Source organism: Oncorhynchus mykiss, chromosome 25 (genome assembly GCF_057628025.1).
Source record: "Oncorhynchus mykiss isolate SJ-2025 chromosome 25, ASM5762802v1, whole genome shotgun sequence".
NCBI classification, from domain to species: domain Eukaryota; kingdom Metazoa; phylum Chordata; class Actinopteri; order Salmoniformes; family Salmonidae; genus Oncorhynchus; species Oncorhynchus mykiss.
In genome coordinates, this window is record NC_143046.1 from 30,085,001 (window position 1) to 30,108,626 (window position 23,626).

Sequence of the window (23,626 nt, forward strand, 5' to 3'; positions counted from 1 at the left end):
CACACACACACACACACACACACACACACACACACACAAACAAACACACACACACATACATACACACACACACCAAACACATGCACTAACAAAAGACACACTGAGAGACAGAACCAGAACATATTGTGTTGGACAATAACTGACCCCTGTCTGAATGGTCCTCTTACTGCTAATAAGTGCTAATGGCAGTCCCCCTGCAGAGAATACTCATTCATGCGCCATTCTTCTCCTGAGTGTGTACTTCACTACTTCATTCTTCGCCTTGGTGAGTGTGTACTTCACTACTTCAACACAGCCTGATGAGCAGAGGCAGGAGACAGATTTGTCTTCACCCTGGCCCAGATGGGTTAAGAAGGTGGTCCATTTTGTGGTTTGGGAGTGCTGGGTGAAGAAGAGGGAGCTTCACGTCCCCCTTGCTCCTAACATAACCCCCCACAAAACTGGAGAGGACTGAAGGTGTTGAGAGAGCCAGCCCATTGACACCTCTGAGTGGAGCCTCAGTCAACAACATGTATCTACACTCAGTGGCAAGTTTATTAGGTACAGTCATCTGGTACCGGGTCAGGACCCCCCTTAGCGTCCAAAACAGCCTGAATCATTTGGGCATGGAAATGTTTCTCAATTGGTATCAAGGGACCTAACGTGTACCAGGAAAACCTTCCCCACACCATTACACCACCGCCACCAGCCTGTACCTTTGACACCAGGCAGGATGGGGCCACGGACTCATGCTGCTTACACCAAATCCTGACTGGTCCGACAAACCAGGCAATGTTTTTCCACTCAATTGTCCAGTGTTCTTGTTTTTAGATGATAGGAGTGGAAACCAGGGTCGTCATCTGATGCACTAGCCTATTCATGACAAGGACCAACGAGTTGTGCATTCCAAGATGCTGATCTGCACCCTACTGTTGTACTGCGCCGTTATTTGCCTATTTGTGGCCCGCCTGTTAGCTTGCATGATTCTTGCCATTCTCCTTCGACCTCTCCTCATCAACAAGCTGTTTTCACCCACAGGACTGCTAGCTGACTGGATGTCTGACAGGAGGCCAGTCATTTCTGAGATACTGGAACCGGCGCGCCTGGCATCGACAATCATAGCACACTCAAATTCACTTAGGTCACTCATTTTAACATTCAGTTGAACAGTAACTGAATGCCTCGATGCCTGTCTGTCTGCTTTATATAGCAAGCCACGGCCACTGAGTGTATAGTATAATAAGTGTACCCTGCTGTATGTGATGACAGAATAAAGGACAAGGCCAGTCTTTAGATAATGAACGCAAACTGTTCCAACTCATACAAAATACTAACATGTTTAATGGCTGTAAATTGCTACTCCTCACCTACTACAAAAATGGCTTTGTTCAAGGACATTTGAACTTGTGAAGGTCCAACACCTATTCCTCATATGTTAAATAAAAGCATACACAACCTTATCACCTTGTAAACAAATACAACCTTATCACCTTGTAAACAAATACAACCTTATCACCTTGTAAACAAACTGCCAATGTGTGCATAGTTGAACAATGTTCATGCACCTTCAAAATAAATAAATAACTATAAACATTGAGTATTGCATTTATTCTAAACCAATAAAATTGCTTCTTGGAAACTGCTGATGTCTCATAGGAAATGACTCCAAGGTGATATAGTTTCTACCTCGGTAAGCATATGCACATCAAATACATACATACCACATTTGGAGGCAGACAGCGTGTGGGGGAATCAGATTCAAAGTGTTAAAGAATGAGTGAGTGCGCAAGTGCGTGCATGTGTGTAAACATAGATTGAGGACGGTATTGGAATTACCTGAGTGAGATAATGGCAGTGCATTAGATTAACTTTCATTCCTTAAATGCAACACATTTAGGTAATCTTGTCCCCCAAAAAACACGCCAATGGCGTGAAAGACCTCCCTCTCGCTATCAGGGGCCTCTGGTCCCCCACACTGATGCAGCTGGCGAGGCGCTACCGTCGACTGTCAAAACGCAGCAGCAGATCTAGTTATAAAATAATTGAATTTTCATATCAGAGGGGACCAGAGTCCCAGCAGACAATAGGAGTGCTGAGTCCTCTCTGATATTGGCTCAGGCCCTTTGCCACGCGCATGAAATCAGTATGTTAATGTTCTGGGGATTTCTTTTTTGAAGGGCACTTGTGCTCTCTGCAATGTACTACCGATGCGGTTTCAAAAAAAATTGCAACTATTGATAAGTAGTCTCCCAGCAACCCCCCCCCCCCCCCCCCCCCCACACACACACACACACCCCACCTCCCCACGCGCACTCCTCCACAACCTCCCAACCAAGCAAGACTCCAGACATCCTTGCACCCCCATCCTACACCATTATTAAAATTGTAATTTATTTTTCTAAATCAGAATGACAGCTTGCTTTCTTTTCTCTGCAGCAGGCGGTGAATCACAGAGCTTTAATTACTTTGGTAACTTCGCTGACCCTGTGGGCGTGCGGCTCCGCTGGAGAAAATGGTCCTCTAACAAAGGCCTTCCACAGCCACAGACGCCTCTGTTCATTTAAAATGGGAGAATTTATCAAACTCTGGATTTGATAAGATTTAGTTAATATTTCACGTCTTTTTTTAACCTACAACTCCCCTCCTTGCATCTGCCCTGTAACCCCAATCTTATGACCCACCTCCTGAAAGGAAGAGGTGCACACAGGATAACTAAATAAACTCACTATTATAATGTGTGATTGTGTGTGTGTGTGAAAGAGAGAGAGAGAGAGAGAGAGAGCGAGAGAGAGAGCGACAGAGTGCACGTGTGTGTTTGTGTGTGTGTGTGTGTGTGTGTGTGTGTGTGTGTGTGTGTGTGTGTGTGTGTGTGTGTGTGTGTGTGTGTGTGTGTGTGCGTGTGTGTGTGTGTGTGTGTGTGTGTGTGTGTGTGTGTGTGCGTGTGTGTTTGCCCTCTTGTGTGTTTAAGTGCATGCCTGTGTGGATAAAGGCAACAGAGTCCCTCCAGAGGCCAGTAGCAGGCCAGAGGTCATCCTAGTCGTAGACCCTCAGAAGCCCCTTCATATCCAGGCCACGGCCCCACAACATGATGACAGACAGAGCAGGGTCCGGGGCCACAAAGACCAGATCAACAGGGATAAATGATGCACTTGATCACTTCACAGACCTTTTGGCCCACATTGACCAGGTTCAAGCTGCAGACGGAGGAAGCAATTCAGAGTCTATCGCAGAACTATCAGTACCCATTTCTGACCACAGGTCAAGCCAGGATCGGACTTACTTTGATGCTTTTCAAGCTGACCGCAAAGCTGTCTCAATAACCGTAAAACGATACATTGATCGGGTCTCTCACTGACTTTCAAGATGAACAGAAAAAGGTACTTTGTTTTAAGATAGTGCACTTTTTCATTTCATATAGCTTTCTTTGTTGATAATGATTCCAGTAGTGCATCTTCTTGTTCACCGGCAGAGTCAGACCCCTATTGGTTCACAGGGTGCCCGCCATCTGTCTTATTAAAGTTGCTAATATGGTGTAATCCCCACTATCTCTCTCCCTTTCTCACTGGCGCATCTCTGTTGTGGCCCCGGCGCTGGTGAGAACTAGGGGTAGGCAGGCGCGATTGGTCTTTCGTTGACTGTCTGATAATTGAATGAGCGATTATCCTTCCCATTAACAGACAATGATACAGAAAGCACTGTCATATGTCCGGAATATTAATGAGTGGCTGCAGCGGCCCAGATAAGACCAGGCGCCATGCCTCTGCTGTAATAGGGGTTAAAACTATTTGCCAGGAGTGCCACAGCCCCATCTTGCCCACCCGCCCACAGAGTGAGCCCGCCCGTGTCTCCCTGCCTCTACACTATGCTAATGCCTGGTCCCCACTAACTAGGCCTCCATCACACCCCACGGCCGGCCCTTGTGCTTCGGCCTGACCTTGCTGCTCCCGGGGCCATGAACACCATTGTGTTGCGAAGCTCACTGAAGGCCACTCTGAGGCATGATGACATGCCGATGACATGAAGCAGCCTGTGTTTGGGATTTATGGGATTTTACATAAATGGGATTTATGGGATTTCTACCAGGGGTTGAGGGGGAGGGAGGGTTGATGCTGAATATCTGCCTCTTAACTTGTCCAATTACTGTCTACATAATGTTAGTGATGAAAGAGCAAACATTACTGTTTGAAAATAACAAATCATACCAAGTAAAACAAATGGAAAAACAGATATCACCGTTGGTTTATGAATTTCAGCGCAAATTCAATATCCACACCTATGCACGCACTTCCACTCTCTTGCCTTTTCCAGTTAGTTTAGTGTGTCAGCGATGGGCAACTGGCGGCCAGTGGGAATCTGATGAGTTCCAATTATTTGTGGCCCCCTCCACCATCAAAGTTGCACATCCCTGTTCTAGTGTCTAATATGTGTTTTTCCACTACCAAATGACATGTCATGATCAGTGAGAGAGAGTTGAGAGAGTCTAGGTCCTCAGTGCTTCGCAGAGCCATCAGGGATAACCTCCGAGCCACTCATGTCCAAAGTCACCATTTAACAGGCTGGAGAGTGCCAGGTGAAACATTTAGGGCAAAGCTCTACATGAATCGCCATGCCAATCAATATCTAACATCTGTTAGCATTGGAAAGCAATATTTCCTCTTTTTACCTTGCAATAATTGTGCTTAATGCTGTGAAGTACCTTATCATAGGTCTGAAAGCAAAAGAAAGGCTGGTTCCCATGGAGACTGTAAAAGCCGTTGGTTTCCTTTTCACCTGGATAATGAACTTCCCTCCTCTTTATGTCACTCTTCCCCTCCACTCTCAGCCTCTCCAGTTCAATTCAAATCCACACATCCTTGAAATCCTACATTTCTTCCAAATAATTTGGCCCTTTACAGAAATGGCCTAGAGACAAAGAGAGAACCTAGAAGCTCAACAGATACCATATCATAGAATATATCATAGGATATTGACTCTAGAAATCTAAACATAAACTCAAGTGTATTTGCATAAATAAAACTCAAAACTAGTTTATTTTTAAATACATTCAATAAAAGAGGGTAGGTACCCTACACTGTTCATTCTATGCTAGTAGGCTAACAAACAGTCATATTAGGCAAAACACTGACCTCCAAGACGGACCTCTGTTCAGCAATGCAATGCAATCCAACGCTCATGACTTGTGTAATTTCTCTGACACTTGCCCTACACCAAGTTATAAGTACATTTGTTGTGGGCCTAACTGATAAACATGAAACATTTATGAATCCAAAAGTATGAAATTCACTGGTGGAATGATTGAACAAATTGTGTCAACAAGGCCAACGAAAATGGGTGAGTTCAATTGACTTCGAGCACCTGCCGTTTTGGCGCATTTTTTTCAGTAGGACTCAATTGGGGAGATGAATTAAGATAAGCCTAACTGTATTTTCTCATTTCTAGAGAATACAGACAATACATTCGGCACTTGCCAAATGCATTCATTATTTCCTCAGGCCCCCTCGTTCATAGCTCGATATCCTCTCTGTTTTACAAAAACATTTCTGACCATTCTAAACATACAATTTGGATGCTACCACTGTCGATGGAGTTCAATAGATAGCCTCTATGGCAGATTACCTTGCAGAACCCAATCATTTTATTGCCTCGGTAGGCCTGACCCACTGGACGCACACTAGTTGAATCAACGTTGTTTCCTCGTCCTTTCAATGAAATTACGTTGAACCAACGTGAAATAGACGTTGAATTGACGTCTGTGCTTACTGGAGAATTATGAACCTGTTATTAGTAGTAATAGTAGATATTTGAAAAAGTATTATTATATAAAAAAAGACATGCACCTTTCAGTTGACATAGGCCTATCAGTTCCCGCTTCTTCTGTGGACCTATCAACTCAACTTTAGGTTTCGTATGCCACACTCCTTGGGATGTCCCACCTCAATTGAAGATTACATTTAAAATAGGTAGTCTCACACGAAGAGAGTGGGAAAGACTCCTTAAAAATTGGGTAATTTTATTTTATTTTATGTATCTAACAAACATGATGGAGAATATTATTTGCTTCGCCTGGAGAAGTCGATTTACTGCGTCTTCTTCCTTTCACACTTGATATAATAGGCTATGATTAGAAACGTATTATCTGTTATTTTTCGCATAGTCTGGTGTCTACAATACTGTGACCATGAGCATTCAACACAGATTTTCCTCTCACCTGTGCAGCGCCGGATGGCCTTGGAGGGTAATGATCCCATCACAAGAAAAGGATCCGCGCGAACCTCCACTCCACCCGCGCGGATCCTTCTCTTGTGATGGGATCATATCTTAGTGGATGAAAAATAATACATGCAATTCAATATAGAATTAAATGCAGCGGTTTATCTCATGCAATACATTAAAACATTGCATGTCAGCAAGCCTAATATCAAAACAAAAACATTCGAATTAAAAAAGGAACAAAAATATGGGGCCGAATGAAAACATGCAGAAAAAATATTTTCTGTGTTTATTTAAGTATATATATTTCAATTAAATAAATATATTTTACGTTTTTGGTGGAAAGTATATATAATAGACAGCTGATACGTTTTTATGGAGCCCATCAAGCTTTTGAAATGTATATCCTGCAAAATAGTCGAGATGTTTAGAGATGATTACGCTTTAAACATGAAATAACTAAATAAAAAAATTATATAAGTTCTATTAAAATATGTTTCGCGTAATATTCAGAAAGTTGTAGGCTATAACAACGCATGGTTTCCATATGCATGTGGACGTATGCTAATATTTACATAATACTTTAATTTACATCTATCAAAATATGCTATTCGCAAATTACAAAGGTTATTGTACACGTCCATTGCAGCCTTCATAAATGTATAAAAATATCAGAGAACTTATTGCATTAATACATGTTCTGCATGTGCGTAGTCCTTACAAAATATAAAGGGACAATATTCACAGATATTTACTAAATATAGGTTTCAAATAAGTATGTTTGCATTTTATTTAATTTTATACCAACTTCTAGCATTGAAATATAGTTTGTGGTAAATGAATTACAGAGACTAGACTAGGTATAAACTTGCTTTATGATAAACGTGATGGTTTCTCCATTAAGCCTCCTCCTGTAGCAAGCAAGTTTTTTTTACTTGGCTGTTTACACTATACCAATGAAAATGTATAAATTCCTCATGTTTTGTTAATATATGAAATATCGAGACCCTTCATATAGTCCATTTCCGTAAAAAAAAAAACATTGGTTTGGTCCTGACTGAAAAAAATATTGTTGAAGCCCCTCATTGTAAAACGTTTCCTCTTTCATCTATTTTATTTCTGGTTAAGATTATTATCAACTCATCATCACCCCGAACAATATCAGCCTATATCCCAATAAGAGTGATAAACTCATACCTAAATAACTGATATGATTTCACGATGCTCATGCTTCAGTAAAGAAGCCAATGGGGACACCTACTGACCAAGCTGAGAACATCCTACATGCAACAACAAGCTGCTGTAATGAGGTGCAGTGATATAGTATATAGCACTATTGGTAATGGCATTTTATGTGGTTGGTTTGCACAATATTATATATCCTAACCACAGAGTTGATCATATATTTTGTTAGGCCTAAGACTTATTTTGTAAAAAAAAAAAAGGTTTTTAAAAGGCCTTGAAATGAAATGTAAACATTTTTTGAGAAAGATATAGTGATTAGTACTAAACCATTTAGGCCTAGGTAACATTTTTATTCCATTGCTCCATTTCTATTCCATCTTCAAAGGCACCAATGCACACCACTAATCCGTCTTGTCACACTCAGCCCACAGAGAGGCGCTAGTGCTCATGGCATTCCAAATCCCTGACCCAGAGGACAAATGTTCAGATACATGTAACACATATTCTTCCCGGGGCTTGCATTCACATCACTGGACGACTGTAGCAACTGGTCTCTTTGAGCATAAATAGGTGTATTTCAATATGCCCGTTGATGCAGCCTTTTGGAAAGGAGAGCATCGACTAGTAATGCCCAACAGAAAGATGGAGAATACACCTGCTGTGTACTGCGGAGAACATAACATTATCTATTCCTTTATGGAGAGCTGGTCTTCCTCTCTTTCAGATCTCAATGTCAGATTATTTATGGATGATTACAATGGACAATCAAGACAGAGCCTTGTCTGGAAAGAGGAAACACAAGCTCTTTTCCATGGTGTGTTGGTGGGACCAGCTTTGTTTCCTTGGCACGGCCCAGGCAGGGAAAAACCCAAACAGTACAGTACCATGACCAGCTCACTTCCTGGTCCTATTTCTCTGTGCTGCCCAGTTCTGTCCTCCCGCTTCCTCGAGTCTCCCCTGTCTGATTAATGGAGGACCTACACCCAGTAACACCTCTTGTTTCGGTGAGACACGCAACCGCTCATCACTTTCCCACACACCCCCTCTACCATAACCCCATTCAAGTCTGCAAGACACTGCGTCATGGAGTTCAATTTGATACACACACACACACACAAACTGAGATTGTGGTTAATCAACCGATGTCATGGATGGTTATTGACATTGCACAATAGGGATATTGTTATTACTTGGTAATAGTTGGTGCAACAATAACATGATAACCAGTAAGCAAACAAAAAAAAGTAGATATATACTTTATTTAATGTCATTATAATGTTATAGACCTATAGAACCAAGTGTTTTCCTATCATACCTTGAACCTAGGTTATAATGCCCTTTATAAACATTACTAGTAGCTTAAACATGATAGCAGTATAGTACTTTAAGTACCCTTAGGAACGGACCTCTGACTTGCAATCTACTTTATAGAGACATCTGCTTTGCCATGGACAGACTGTCAACAACAACAACAACCAAAATCGGTGTGAAAATAGCCATGTTGTGTGCAGGTCTACGTCCCAATTGGATAATGAAGGAAAATCCCCCCTTCATCCGTAGTGTGGGTTGTTGGATGGAGTTGATACTCCGGCCTACACACCCATTCAGTCTCTCTACTCCCCCACGCCACCCCTCCCCTGGTTTCCTCGCAGCAGAGACAGACAGAGAGACAGCTGTGGAGGCTCTGCGCTGAAGGACAAAAACAGCTGGGAGAGGGATAAAGCTCCAATATCTACCAGAATGAGTCTCCTGGTACATGCACTGTTTCTGTTAAACTGTTTCAGATTGCCTCACAATATCTGAGGCTGTTGCTAAATATGATGTCACCTCCACACTTACTGGAAGCCAGCGAAAACCCTTCGATCATATGTCTAAATAATGTTTTCTAGGATTTTGACCTTCTCTCTTGATGATCACAATAACACACTGTTTTTAACATCTGTCATATCCATTCAGAAATCTTCTCTCTGAGTACGTGCTGCCATAATAACACAAGTCCAAACATTTAGATGACAGATTGCATACATTGTTTTTCCTTCTGCTCTTCAGAGTTCTGTAGCTATTGTACAAAACAGGCTTTGTTCCTGTAGTTCCTCAGTCTGTGGTAACAGTAGGAAACTACAGTCTGGCTCAGACAGAGACACAGAGACTGTTTTGTTTCCCTGGTTGAAAGGATTTTAACTCTGTCCTCCAAACACTACAACCGCCACAATGAAAATGAGGGAAACTGCCGGAAAAGCATTCAGAGTAGGAACTAGAGACTGTATGTAAATGTATTAAACAGACTTGGTTTTCACATAGATTCTTGCTAACAAGGGGGAATGTAGATAGGATTTAACGGTACTGCATCCAACACTGCTGCAAAATGTTGGTGGTGATAAGGGATCTGTTTTCTGACCAATCCCAAGCCCACTTCTTCATTCCCCTTTAAGGAAAGGCTTTGCCCCAACAGCCTTATAGGAACTGAACCTCTCACAGATCTGGGCTCTGTAATGAGGCCCTACCGATCAGCATGTAGTCATCCGGTGTCCGAAATGACAGAACAGCATCCAAAGGAAGTGCAGCTGTGTGGTGGCCAGCCCAGGACTGTTAACCGTTTTCTCCGTGTTTATATTACGAAGGTTAGGCATATCTATATATGATACCCCATAGATGTCCATGTGAATGACCCACTATCTCTCAGGTTCACCGCTGGCTTTCGAGTCTGAGTTCTTATAGACCAGGGCGATCTCATGGTTGTTACTGGGGCGGTTTTGCAGGTAGGCAGCAGAGCGACTGGTGGTTGTCTGTCTCTTACCAGTGAGAGCTTTGACCAGCTTAGCGCGGTAGTGATCCCCAGCCAGGAAATACAGGAGGGGATCAATACAACTGTTCACACTGGCCAGAGGCCTGGTGATCTTATAGGCAAAGTTAACGATGTTCAGGAATTCACATTTGGCATTCAGCACGCGGTAGGTATAGTAGAGGGTGCGTGTGATGTGGAAAGGAACAAAACACACGGCGAACACCACCAGCACCACCACAATCAGCTTGATGGACTTGGTGCGTGAAGGTGAGCTCCGCTGGCTGGGCGAAAGCCCCCGTCTGGGCCGACACAGAGCCCTCGCCATCAGACAGTAACAGACCATGATGACCACGAAGGGAACGCCGAACAACAGGACCATGACCGTAGAGCTGTAGTCCACATACTCCTCAAACTGCTCCGGACTGGTCGTATCGTGACACAACGTGTCGTTGTCCCTCTGACTGGTGGTGACGAAGATGAGGTTGGGCACCAGACACGCCGTGACGGCAGCCCACACCATGCCACACACGGCATGGGCATGGCGCGGCTTCACCATGGTCAGGGCCTTGATGGGGTGGCAGATGCCCAGGTAGCGGTGGACGCTGGTGCAGGTGAGGAAGAGGATGCTGCAGTAGAGGTTGGCGTAGAACAAGAAGCGGACCATCTTGCAGGCGGCGACGCCAAAGGGCCAGTGGCTGCGGTTAGCGTAGTAGTAGATGAGGGTGGGCAGGGAGAGAACGTACAGGAAGTCTGACAGGGCCAGGTGAAACATGTAGACGGTGCTGGGGTTCCACGGTCGCATCTTGGTCAGGAACATCCACAGAGCCACTGAGTTCAGCACCAGACCCATAACACACACCAGGCTGTAGGACACAGGCAGTAGGATGTACTTAAACTCCTCATTGAAGCGACAGGTGTCGTTGGAATACCCAGCATGCAGAATCAGACTGGACTGGTTCCGCACAAGGTGGCTGTGGATAGCTGAGTCCATCTTCTGTCTTTTCAGCAGAGAGCCAAAGCTTGTCTTGTAATATCTGTGGAGAAATGTAACAAATTAGGTATCCACATGGCATCACTGTGAAAATACTGGTTTCGCTCAAAAACATGAATTTGAATTTTGAAGCAGTCCCCGATTATTTTCTTCAGGACAAAATATAACAGCATGTTGTGTTAAAAATACAAAACGTCTTGTTGGCATCTTTGATGAATTAACTGATGTTCGTTGCCAATTAAAGTTCACTGCACTGCGTACAGACATAGCCTAACCTAAACAATAGCTTTATCTTCCCACATAGCCTACCCTGAAATGCACCCCACCTCCCCGAGCTATAACTATGAACTGACAACATTGGTGTTGTATATAAATCTCTTATCCAACTAGCCCGGTGGGTACATCGTTTACAGAGAAACGCGCGAATGCACTATTTCATTCCATAGAAAAAAACTAACGACGACGCGGACTTCTAGAAAACCTAGTAACCCTAATAATAGTACTATTGCGAATTAACCTGACATAAGGAATATATAACTTAAAAGTTTAATTTAAGTCCGAGATATTGGTGTACAACTTACCCAGTTAAGATCCCAATGTGACCGCTGCAGTGAGTGCACTATCTTTGCAAACAGTTTGGATAGATAAAGGATATACGCCTGACTGACTGTGGGTTGGGTTGGACCGTCCGGCAAATAAAGGAAATAGACCCCCCTCTCCTCGTCCGTCCCCCTGAAATCCAACTCCTATAGGCGATCACTGAGGTAGGTTAGGCCTATTCGTTTCAAAGCCGATATTCAATCAATGTTTATTCATTATAATAACACCGATGTAAAACATATTTTGACATTGATCAATAGCATGTATTTTATTATTTAATATTTTTATAATAACATTGATTTTATGTTATTCATAAAATAACATTGATTTCAAACATTGACTTTCAACGTTTAGATTGCTACGACTTTTTTTTAGTAAATGTGCCATATGTTCACAGGAACTTGTGATTAAGCCTACTCGGAAACAAATTGTTCACAGAGAACCGCAACCACTCTATAAAGCAAATCAGTAGATTAGCTGAAAATTACGTGCTTAGCCTATAAACCAGATACATAAAGACATACTGCACATTGAGAAGTGGTGTCAGGGACCAAATTAGGATATTGATGAGATGAGATGACACTACATACCTGATCTCAAAAGTATGTAACTTCCTTTCAATAGCAGGGGAATTAATCCTACCAATTTCATGAGAACTGGCACATAACCAAAACCCCTGAAATATTATGGCTCAACACCGCGGGCGACCCACTGTGTATTTAATTGCATACACACTGTAATAAATCAGAGTGGAAATACAACGAACTGCGATTAGCTGTATAATGATCTTGTAACGTCTGTTTCCAACTCACACTCTCAAACACGTAGATCCCCTGAACGCAGCTCACTTTCCAGCCCACTTTCCAGCTCACACTCAAACACAGATCCCCTGAATGCGGCTCACTCTCCACGTCTCAATCACCTGAATCCCCCCCCCTGTAATTTACTCCTCCCATGTATGATAGCTGTTGCCTGCCTCACTGACAACGCCTTTTGCCTATTCCCTGCCTGTACTTTAGCCTATCGGATTTCCTGTTATCAACCTATTGTCTATCTATCTATCTCCCAGACAACATTACTAGCCTTTTCCCTGCCTGTACTGCTGCCTTTTTGGACCCCCTGTGTATGACCTTCTGCCTGCCTCTGGACCCAGCTACCTGCCTCCACCTGTGGTCCTTTACAGTAAACACCTGCTGCACCCTCTCCTTGAAACCTGCTCTCTGTCTCCCATCGTGTTCATTACAGACCTAGACTTCCACTAGCCACCTAATTGCACTCACTTACTAATAATTGACCAGAGCAGCTGTCTCAATATTGAGAATAAAGCATCAGTTTGTTCCCATTTAAATAACCATTGGTTGTTGGTAATGTATTTGATTTTCCAAATGACTGATAAGGTTAGTATAAGGTGAAAGTGATTAATCAGACTGTGTATTCTACCAGAAAGTAGTCTACTATGTCTCTCCACCTAGTCCACCTCTGTCCCACTAGTCCTCATAATCATGCTTCTCTTCCTGCCACCCAAGCCTTCCAGACTGGCAGTTTACTAAACAGTACATCTCTCCCTGGGTGATACATTGCTCCAGTTTTGTTTTTATGAAGTTAATATTTACACAGTTCTGTAAATGTTTGTCGCAAAGTACCACATTTACACAGCGTTTGATCCTGGCGTGATAGGAGAAATTTAATATTGGCTCTGGACAACTTTCCACATCACCTGCCCGATTTTGCCTCGAGATGTGAGTGATAAAATTATAAACATGATCATAAAGAAATAAATGTGGGCAGCATGAGCAGTAACCTAGTGTTGGAAGAGATACATAGTACAGTTCTTATCTGGCTGGGAATGTCAGTTTTCTCATGACTCGAAACGGGCCCACCAGAAACCACAATATGTATTCTCCTAGAGATATACAATAGACCAAGGGTCATAATTACCAAGTGTTTTAGAGTATGAGTGCTGATCTAGAATCAGCTTTGCATTTTAGATCACAATGACTAAGATTGTATTGACAGGGAGGACCTGACCCTAGATCAGCACTCCTACTCCGAGACGCTATGTGAATACGGGTTCAGATTCCGTTACTGTACAATAGATAGTGATATGTAGACAGTGTGTCTACAAAGTCATAGGGCTGGCCCTGTAGGAAAATATAGATTTGATTTATGGCGCCTCAAGTGTGTTTATCTAAGTGGACGAATTCCTGCAGGATATCCAAAACAATGTACTGACTAATACAGTAAAATAACATAGGGACACACCTCTGCAGGAAGAGAGATCCCTATACATCAATGTGATCACCAATAACAGGATGCTAACGCTGAAAATTTTGAAACGTGCATTGTGTTAAAACCTCTATGGGATCGGTGTCCCCCCTGCGGGATGTTTGAGCTAACGGAGGCTAATGTGATTAGCATGAGGTTGTAAGTAACAAGAACATTTCCCAGGACATAGACATATCTGATATGGGTAGAAAGCTTAAATTCTTGTTAACCTAACTGCACTGTCCAATTTACAGTAGCTATTGCAGTGAAAGAATACCATGCTATTGCTTGAGGATAACTTAAATTATGAACTTAAAAATGTATTGATAAACCAATTAGGCACATTTGGGCAGTCTTGATACAGCATTTTTAACAGATATGCAATGGTTCATTGGATCAGTTTAAAACATGGCACATACACTGCTGCCATCTAGTGGACAAAATCTAAATTGCGCCTGGGCTGGAATAATACATTGTGGCCTTTCTCTTGCATTTCAAAGCGGATGGGAGGGGAAAAAAACACAAAAAACGCATGCTTTTTTCTTTGTATTATCTTTTACCAGATCTAATGTGCTATATTGTCCTACATTAATTTCATATTTCCACAAATGGTATCAAGAATATGCCTATCCTTGCCTCAGGTCCTGAGCTACAGGCAGATAGATTTGGATATGTCATTTTAGGCGAAAATTTACAAAAAGGGGCCGATCCTTAAGAGTTAAGTTAATATTTTTGCCCTTACAGATGCCCTGCAAAAACAACATCACTTCCACACATGTGAAAGATTGCTATGGAGTATTTATACTCTGAATGACTATTGATGATAAATGTGCAAATTCGGATCTTCTAACAGATCCGGTTCATTTAAGTGTCATGGTGTCATGGTGCTAGTTTGCTATGCATTCTTTCAGTGGGGCCGGCAGTGTTACTACTTATATCCTGGGGCCAGTTCAGCTTTGGAGAGGAGCCAGGGTTGCGATGGTAATTTGCCCTCCTGCCTGTCCTCTGCCTTCCCCTTTAAAGCCTGACCCCTGACCCATGGAGAAGTCAGTACTGCTGTGTGTGTGTTGTGTGTGTTTGTATGCACACTACAGAAACCCATTCAATTTGCCCTCCTGCCCCGCCTCTCCAGGAGGGCAGGCAGTATGTCCCCAGTGATGCATTGGACTGACCGCACCACCCTCTGGAGAGACCTGCGGTTGTGGACTGTGCAATTGCCGTACCAGATGGTGATACAGCCTGACAGGATGGTCTCAATATTGCATTTGTAGAAGTCTATGAGGGTGTTGGGTTCTGAAAATATGAAGTATACTTATTCATGTCACGGAGGGAGAGAGGGGAACGTATAATGTTTACATTCTGTCCGGATATGTTATTGTTAGCCATCAGGGATCCGATGGGAGGAAAAAAGACACCGTCTGATACGAGTAAACATGACAGCCGTGAGTTGGGGCAGAGGTCAGGTCAGATGAAGTGAGGAAGAATAGATATCACTAAGGTTCTGTCTAGCAACAGAGATGCATTTGCTGTTCAGATGTGTAGGAGGAGACTCAGCATAGGATCAAGGGTTAAACATCAGTGCTTCTGTGAATATTTATTTTGTCTTATGCAGCTGTATTGACCCAATGGGTGAATAACCTTGGTTGGAGCTTTCATAGTGTCCATCAAGTTCTTATGCTGATATTTAGAACCTAACAAGAGGGAGGCTATATACAGGGGGTACCGGTAGAGAGTCAATGTGCGGGGGCACCGGTGTCGAGGTAATTGAGGTAATATGTACATGTAAGTAGAGTTATTAAAATGACTATGCATAGATAATAACAGAGAGTAGCAGCAATGTAGAAGGGGGGGAGTCTAAGGCACTGCATCGCAGTGTGCCACGAGAGCCACGAGAGAACCTGGTTAGAGTCCAGGCTCTGTCGCAGCAGGCCGCCACCAGGAGACCAATGGAATGGGGCACGATTGGCCCAGTGTCGTCAGGGTTAGGGGAGGGTTTAGCCGGCAGGGATATTCCTGTACCATCGCGAACCAATGGCTCCTGTGGCGGAATGGGCGCAATGCACACTGACATGGTCGCCAGGTGTACGGTGCGTCCTCCAACACATTGGTGCGGCTGGCTTCCGGGTTAAGCGGGCGTTGTGTCAAGAAGCCGTGCGGCTTGGCTGGGTTGTGTTTCGGAGGACGCACAGCTTACAACCTTCGCCTCTTCCGAGTCTGTACGGGAATTGCGGCGTTGAGACAGGACTGTAACAACCAATTGTGTACTACGAAATTGGTGAGAAAAAGGTATAGAGGTCCTGGATGGCAAGAAGCTTGGCCCTGGTGATGTACTGGGCCGTACGCACTACCCTCTGTAGTGCCTTGTGGGGGGAGGATGAGCAATTGTCATACCAAGCAGTGATGCAACCCGTCAGGATGCTCTCGTTGTTGCAGCTGTAAAACCTTTTGAGGATCTGAGGACCCATGCCAAATCTTTTCAGTCTCCTGAGGGGGAATAGGTTTTTTCGTGCCTTCTTCACGACTGTCATGGTGTGCTTGTACCATGTTAGTTTGTCGGTGTTGTGGACGCCAAGGAACTTGAAGCTCTCAACCTGCTCCACTACAGCCTGGTCGATGAGAATGGGGATGTGCTCGGTCCTCCTTTTTCTGTAGTCCATAATAATCTCCTTTGTCTTGATCACGTTGAGGGAGAGGTTGTTGTCCTTGAACCACACCGTCAGGTCTCTGACCTCCTCCCTATTGGCTGTCTCATCGTTGTCGGTGATCAGGCCTACCACTGTTGTGTCATCCGCAAACTTAATGATGGTGTTGGAGTCGTGCCTGGTCGTTCAATCATGAGTGAACAGGGAGTACAGGAGGGGACTGAGCATGCACCCATGAGGGGCCCCCGTGTTGAAGATCAGCGTGGCGGATGTGTTGTTACCTACCCTTACCTCCTGGAGGTGGCCTGTCAGGAAGTCCAGGATCCAGTTGCAGAGGGAGGTGCTTAGTCCTAGGGTCCTTAGCTTATTGATGAGCTTTTAGGGCCCTATGGTATTGAACGCTGAGCTGTAGTCAATGAATAGCATTCTCAAATAGGTTTTCCTTTTGTCCAGGTGTGAAAGGGCAGTGTGGAGTGTAATAGAGATTGCATCATCTGTGGATTTGTAGAGGTGGTATGCAAATTGGAGTGGGTCTACAGTTTCTGGGATAATGGTGTTGATGTGAGCCATGACCTGCCTTTCAAGCACTTCATGGCTACAGACGTGAGTGCTACGGGTCGGTAGTCATTTAGGCAGGTTACCTTAGTGTTTGTTGGCATAGGGACTATGGTGGTCTACTTGAAACATGTTGGCATTACAGACTCAGACAGGGAGAGGTTGTGAAGACACTTGCCAGTTGGTCAGTGCATGCTCGGAGTACACGTCCTGGTAATCTGTCTGGGCCTGCGTCCTTGTGAATTACTCAAATCGGCTGCTGAGAGCGTGATCACACAGTCATCCGGAACAGCTGATGCTCTCATGCATGTTTCAGTGTTACTTTCCTCAAAGCGAGCATAGAAGTAGTTTAGCTCATCTGGTAGGCTCATGTCGCTAGCAGCTCTCGGCTGTGCTTCCCTTTGTAGTCTGTAATATTTTGCAAGCCCTGCCACGTCCAAAGAGTGTCAAACCTGGTGTAGTACGATTAGATCTTAGTCCTGTATTGATACTTTGCTTGTTTGATGTTTTCGTCTGAGGATAAAGCAGGATTTCTTATAAGCTCCCGGATTAGAGTTCCGCTCCTTGAAAACGCTTTAGCTCAGCGTGAATGTTGCCTGTAGTCAATGGCTTCTGTTTGGGGTCTGTACGTACAGTCACTGTGGGGACGTCGTCATTGATGCACTTACTGATGAAGCCAGTGACTGATTTGGTGTACTCCTCAATGCCATTGGAAGAATCCCGGAACGTATTTACAGTCTGTGCTAGCAAAACAGTCCTGTAGCTTAGCATCTGTTTCATCTGACCACTTTTTTATAGACCGAGTCACCGGTGCTTCCTGCTTAAATGTTGGCTTGTAAGCAGGAATGAGAAGGTTATAATTATGGTCAGATTTGCCAAATGGAGGGCGAGGGAGAGCTTGGTATGTGTCTCTGTGTGTGGAGTAAAGGTGGTCTAGAGTTTTTATCCTCTCTGGTTGCACATTGTAACGGTTTTCTTCTGGGGAAAGAGAGGCAGACCAAAATGCAGCGTGGTTAGTTTTGTGCATCTTTAATAAAGATGAAAGTACAACAATCTACAAAACAAGAAACGTGAAAAAACCAAAACAGTCCTATCTGGTGCCACAAACACAAAGACAGGAACAATCACCCACAAACACACAGTGAAACCCAGGCTACCTAAGTATGATTCTCAATCAGAGACAACTAATGACACCTGCCTCGGATTGAGAACCATACTAGGCCGAAACATAGAAATACCCAAATCATAGAAAAACAAACAAAGACTGACCCCCCCAACTCACGCCCTGACCATACTAAATAATGACAAAACAAAGGAAATAAAGGTCAGAACGTGACAGTACCCCCCCCCCCCCCCCCCCCCCCCCCCAAAGGTGCGGACTCCGGCCGCAAAACCTTAACTTATAGGGGAGGGTCTGGGTGGGCGTCTGTCCGCGGTGGCGGCTCTGGCGCGGGACGCGGACCCTACTTCACCATCGTCTTAGTCCGCCTTATTGTCCAACCTCCGTGGCTTTCTAACCATGGCAACCCTTCTCAATGACCCCACTGGACAGAGGGGCAGCTCGGGACAGAGGGGCGGAAGCTCTGGACAGAGGGGCTCTGGCACCTCTGGGCTGAGGGGCGGCACTGGCGGCCCCTGGCTGACTGGCGGCACTGGCGGCCCCTGGCTGACTGGCGGCACTGGCGGCCCCTGGCTGACTGGCGGCACTGGCGGGCCCTGGCTGACTGGCGGCACTGGGCAGACGGCGGCTCAGGCGGCGCTGGGCAGACGGGCGGCTCAGGCGGCGCTGGACTAAGGAGCTCTGGTGCCTCTGGAATGAGGGGCTCTGGCGCCTCTGGACTGAGGGGCGGGAGCTCTGGCAGCGCCGAACAGGCGGGAGACTCCGCTTGGTCCTGTTGTGGTGGGTGATTCTGTAACGGTTTTCTTCTGGGGAAAGAGAGGCGGACCAAAATGCAGCGTGGTTAGTTTTGTGCATCTTTAATAAAGATGAAAGTACAACAATCTACAAAACAAGAAACGCAATAAAACCAAAACAGTCCTATCTGGTGCCACAAACACAAAGACAGGAACAATTACCCACAAACACACAGTGAAACCCAGGCTACCTAAATATGATTCTCAATCAGAGACAACTAATGACACCTGCCTCGGATTGAGAACCATACTAGGCCGAAACATAGAAATACCCAAAAACAAACATAGACTGACCACCCCAACTCACGCCCTGACCATACTAAATAATGACAAAACAAAGGAAATAAAGGTCAGAATGTGACACACATTTAACATGCTGATAGAAAGGGCCTCCGTCAGGGCCCTCACCCCCTTCATTGTTGTTGGTAATCTGGCCTACCACTGTTGTGTCATCAGAAAAGTTGTTGATTGAGTTGGAGACGTGCACGGCCACGCAGTCATGAATAATATTACTGCATCCATGTTTGGTCTATATGAACCTTGTTCTCTGAGCAGAACGTTGATGCCATCTACAGTTGAAGTCGGAAGTTTACATACACTTAGGTTGGAATCATTAAAACTCATTTTTCAACCACTCCACACATTTCTTGTGAACAAACAATAGTTTTGACAAGTCGGTTAGGACATCTACCTTGTGTATGACACAAGTCATTTTTCCAACAATTGTTTGCAGACAGATTATTTAACTTATAATTCACTCTATCACAATTCCAATTGGTCAGAAGTTTGCAGACATCAAGATCACTGTGCCTTTAAACAGCTTGGAAATTTCCAGAAAATTGTGTGATGGCTTTAGAAGCATCTGATAGGATAATTGACATCATGTGAGTCAATTGGAGCTGTACCTGTGGATGTATTTCAATACCTACCTTCAAACTCAGTGCCTCTTTGCTTGTCATCATGGGAAAATCAAAAGAAATCAGCCAAGACCTCAGGAAAAAAATTGTAGACCTCCACAAGTCTGGTTCATCCTTGGGATCAATTTACAAACGCCTGAAGGTACCACATTCATCTGTACAAACAATAGTACGCAAGTATAAACACTAAGGGGCTATGCAGCCGCCATATTGCTCAGGAAGAAGACGTGTTCTGTCTTGTAGAGATGAACGTACTTTAGTGCGAAAAGTGCAAATCAATCCCAGAACAACAGCAAAGGACCTTGTGAAGATGCTGGAGGAAACAGGAACAAAAGTATCTATATCCACAGTAAAACGAGTCCTATATCGACATAACCTGAAAGGCCGCTCAGCAAGGAAGAAGCCACTGCTCCAAAACCGCCATAAAAAAGCCAGACTACGGATTGCAACTGCAAAGTCTGTAACTGTTTTAATGTCACCATTGGTCTCATGGTGAAATCCCAGAGTTTCCTTCCTCTACGGCATCTGAGTTAGGAAGGACGCCTGTATCTTTGTAGTGACTGGGTGTACTGATACACCATCCAAAGTGTAACTCATAACTTCCACCATGCTCAAAGGGATATACAATGTCTGCTTTTCTTCATTTTTACCCATCTACCAATAGGTGCCCTTTGCGAGGCATTGGAAAACCTCCCTGGTCTTTGTGGTAGATCTGTGTTTGAAATTCACTGCGTGACTTATGGACCTTTCATGTACAGTGGGGCAAAGAAGTATTTAGTCAGCCACCAATTGTGCAAGTTCTCCCACTTAAAAAGATGAGAGAGGCCTGTAATTTTCATCATAGCTACACTTCAACTATGACAGACAATTTTTTATGAATTTATTTGCAAATTAACAGTCAGTCAAGGCAGGATGAGCCTGCAGGAAGGGTACCACATGAGTGAAGAGGATGTCTTCCCTGTAACGCACAGTGTTGAGATTGCCTGCAATGACAACAAGCTCAGTCCGATGATGCTGTGACACTCCGCCCCAGACCATGATACAATGATGGACCCTCCAGCTACAAATTGATCCTGGTCCAGAGTACAGGCCTCGGTTTAAAGCTCATTCCTTTGACGACAAATGCGAATCCAACCATCACCCCTGGTGAGACAAAACCGTGACTCGTCAGTGAAGAGCACATTTTGCCAGTCCTGTCTGGTCCAGCGACGGTGGGTTTGTGCCCATAGGCGACGTTGTTGACGGTGATGTCTGGTGATGACCTGCCTTACAACAGGCCTACAAGTCCTCAGTTCAGCCTCTCTCAGCCAGTTGAGGACAGTCTGAGCAACTAATGGAGGGATTGTGCGTTCCTGGTGTAACTCGGGCAGTTGTTGTTGCCATCCTGTATCTGTCCCGCATGTGTGATGTTCGGATGTACCGATCCTGTGCAGGTGTTGTTACACGTGGTCTGCCACTGCGAGGACGATCAGCTGTCCATCCTGTCTCCCTGTAGCACTGTCTTAGACGTCTCACAGTACGGACATTGCTATTTGTTGCCCTGGCCACATCTGCAGTCCTCATGCCTCCTTTCAGCATTCCTAAGGCATGTTCACGCAGATGAGCAGGGACCCTGGGCATCTTTCTTTTGGGGTTTTTCAGAGTCAGTAGAAAGGCCTCTTTAGTGTCCTAACTTTTCATAACTGTGACCTTAATTGCCTACTGTCTGTAAGCTGTTAGTGTCTTAACGACCGTTCCACAGGTGCATGTTCATTAATTGTTTATGGTTCATTGAACAAGCATGAGAAACAGTGTTTAAACCCTTTACAATGAAGATCTGTGAAGTTATTTGGATTTTTACAAATTATCTTTGAAAGACAGGGTCTTTTTTAAAATGTAATTTAACCAGGTAAGTCAGTTAAGAACAAATTCTTATTTTCAATGACGGCCCAGTGGGTTAACTGCCTGTTCAGGGGCAGAACAGCAGATTTGTACCTTGTCAGCTCGGGGGTTTGAACTTGCAACCTTCCGGTTACTAGTCCAACACTCTAACCACTAGGCTACCCTGCCGCCCCGGGTCTTGAAAAAGGAACATTGTTTTTTTTTTGCTGAGTTTATATAACGAGTTGTCATCTCTAATATCTGAGTTTTGGAATGTGCCCCTGGCTGTCCATGAATTACAAAAACAAGAAAACTGTGCAATTGCCGTGCTCTCTCTGCTGTCTCCTGAAGTCCACAAATATGTCCTTTGTTTTGTTGACGTTGAGGTAGAGGTTATTCTCCTGGCACCACTCCGCCAGAGCCATCACCTCCCTGTAGGCTGTCTCATTGTTGTTGGTAATCAGGCCTACCACCGTTGTGTCATCAGCAAAGTTGTTGATTAAGTTGGAGACGTGCACGGCCACGCAGTCATGAATAATATTACTGCATCCATGTTTGGTCTATATGAACCTTGTTCTCTGAGGAGAACTTTGATGACATCTATATGGATGTATGATGTTTAACATATCTCTGTGGTCCTTTTATTTTTTTCAGCGTGAACTCTAACAACTTGTTCTGTATGCAAGAGGTTTTATTGCCCTTCTTGGGAATGCTGCCTCATCTGCATTGGACCGATCCCCCAGACAAACCTTTGGATGCTGTGACCTCCTGTGAGGAGGTTGGGCTAGCTAGTTTAATGTCTGTGTACCTTGAAATGGTCTGATTGGTCTATGGTGGTCAGTTTTGGTTTGAAAAAGTTACAACTTCATAGGAATACATTGTTCTGTCCTGCTTCTTCTTGCATCCTGTCCTTGGAGAAAAAGTATTCTGAGGAATGCTCTCTTTTCTAGGCTACTAGGCTTATGGCCCGAGTAGGACCGATTTGTTCATGCTTTGTCTTGTAACTTTACGATGTTCAACATATGCCTAAACTAATGCCTTGTTGACAGTAATGTCTTGTAACTTATGGTTTTGCCTTGTATAATGTAATTAATTCCCTTTATAATGTTATTAAATAGTTGCATTTTATATTCACATCTAATGACCATTTATTGATCTTAGTCAGCTAAACTATTAATATTTGAATGCACATTGTTTAATCCTAATATCTAATGGAGTGAAATATATTATATGTATATTATTGAATATAATTTAGCCCTACGTGTGTGTGTGTGTGTGTGTTTGTGTGTGTGCGTGTGTGTCCGCGTGTTCCAACGTGTGTGTATGTGATGGCCAGTTAATGGCTCATAAGTCTGGAATGTGAGTGGGCCACTGACACAGCACACTAGAGAAACCCATTCAATTTGCCCTCCTGCCCCTCCTCTCTCTTCCCCTTTAGAGTCTGACCCCTGAGCCTTGGATAAATCAGTGCTACTGTGTGCGTGCGTGTGCGTGTGTGTGTGTCTGCACGTGTGTTTGTGAAGACCTGTTATTGGCTCACAAGCCTGGAATTTGAGTGGGCCAGTGACGCATCATACTACTGAAACCCACTCAGTACCAGTCAAAGGACAGGCTGACTGGCTTTATGTAGCATTCACAGACAGACTGTCAGTGTACTGTATTTCCCTTTAGATCAAAATCAAATACATTGTTTGGTAGACTACCTTGGGAATGAGTTAGCAGC

The 23,626-nt window shown here is 44.2% G+C and overlaps 2 protein-coding genes across 3 annotated transcripts in view; one reads left to right on the top strand and one right to left on the bottom strand.

Moving 5' to 3' along the window:
• The window catches only part of LOC110504958 (arrestin-C), a 149,318-nt gene that overhangs the window by 56,414 nt on the left and 69,278 nt on the right, over positions 1-23,626 (top strand). The gene's annotated exons all lie outside the window — the stretch shown is intronic.
• On the bottom strand, positions 8,615-12,745 carry LOC110504956 (P2Y purinoceptor 4). 2 transcript variants are annotated; one of them, XM_036970376.2, is made up of 2 exons: positions 12,563-12,745; positions 8,615-11,193 (listed from the first exon to the last, which is right to left on the bottom strand). In XM_036970376.2, the coding sequence occupies exon 2, from the start codon at positions 11,148-11,150 to the stop codon at positions 10,047-10,049; it is 1,104 nt and encodes a 367-aa protein (XP_036826271.1). In that variant the 5' UTR covers positions 11,151-11,193; positions 12,563-12,745; the 3' UTR covers positions 8,615-10,046. The 2 variants fall into 2 exon arrangements, with proteins under 2 accessions (XP_036826271.1, XP_021439538.2); XM_021583863.3 differs by lacking the exon at positions 12,563-12,745 and adding an exon at positions 11,732-11,843.

Bases quoted from the DNA above. Each gene is read 5' to 3' on its own strand.
- LOC110504956 (XM_036970376.2), bottom strand. From the start codon at position 11,150: ATGGACTCAGCTATCCACAGCCACCTTGTGCGGAACCAGTCCAGTCTG.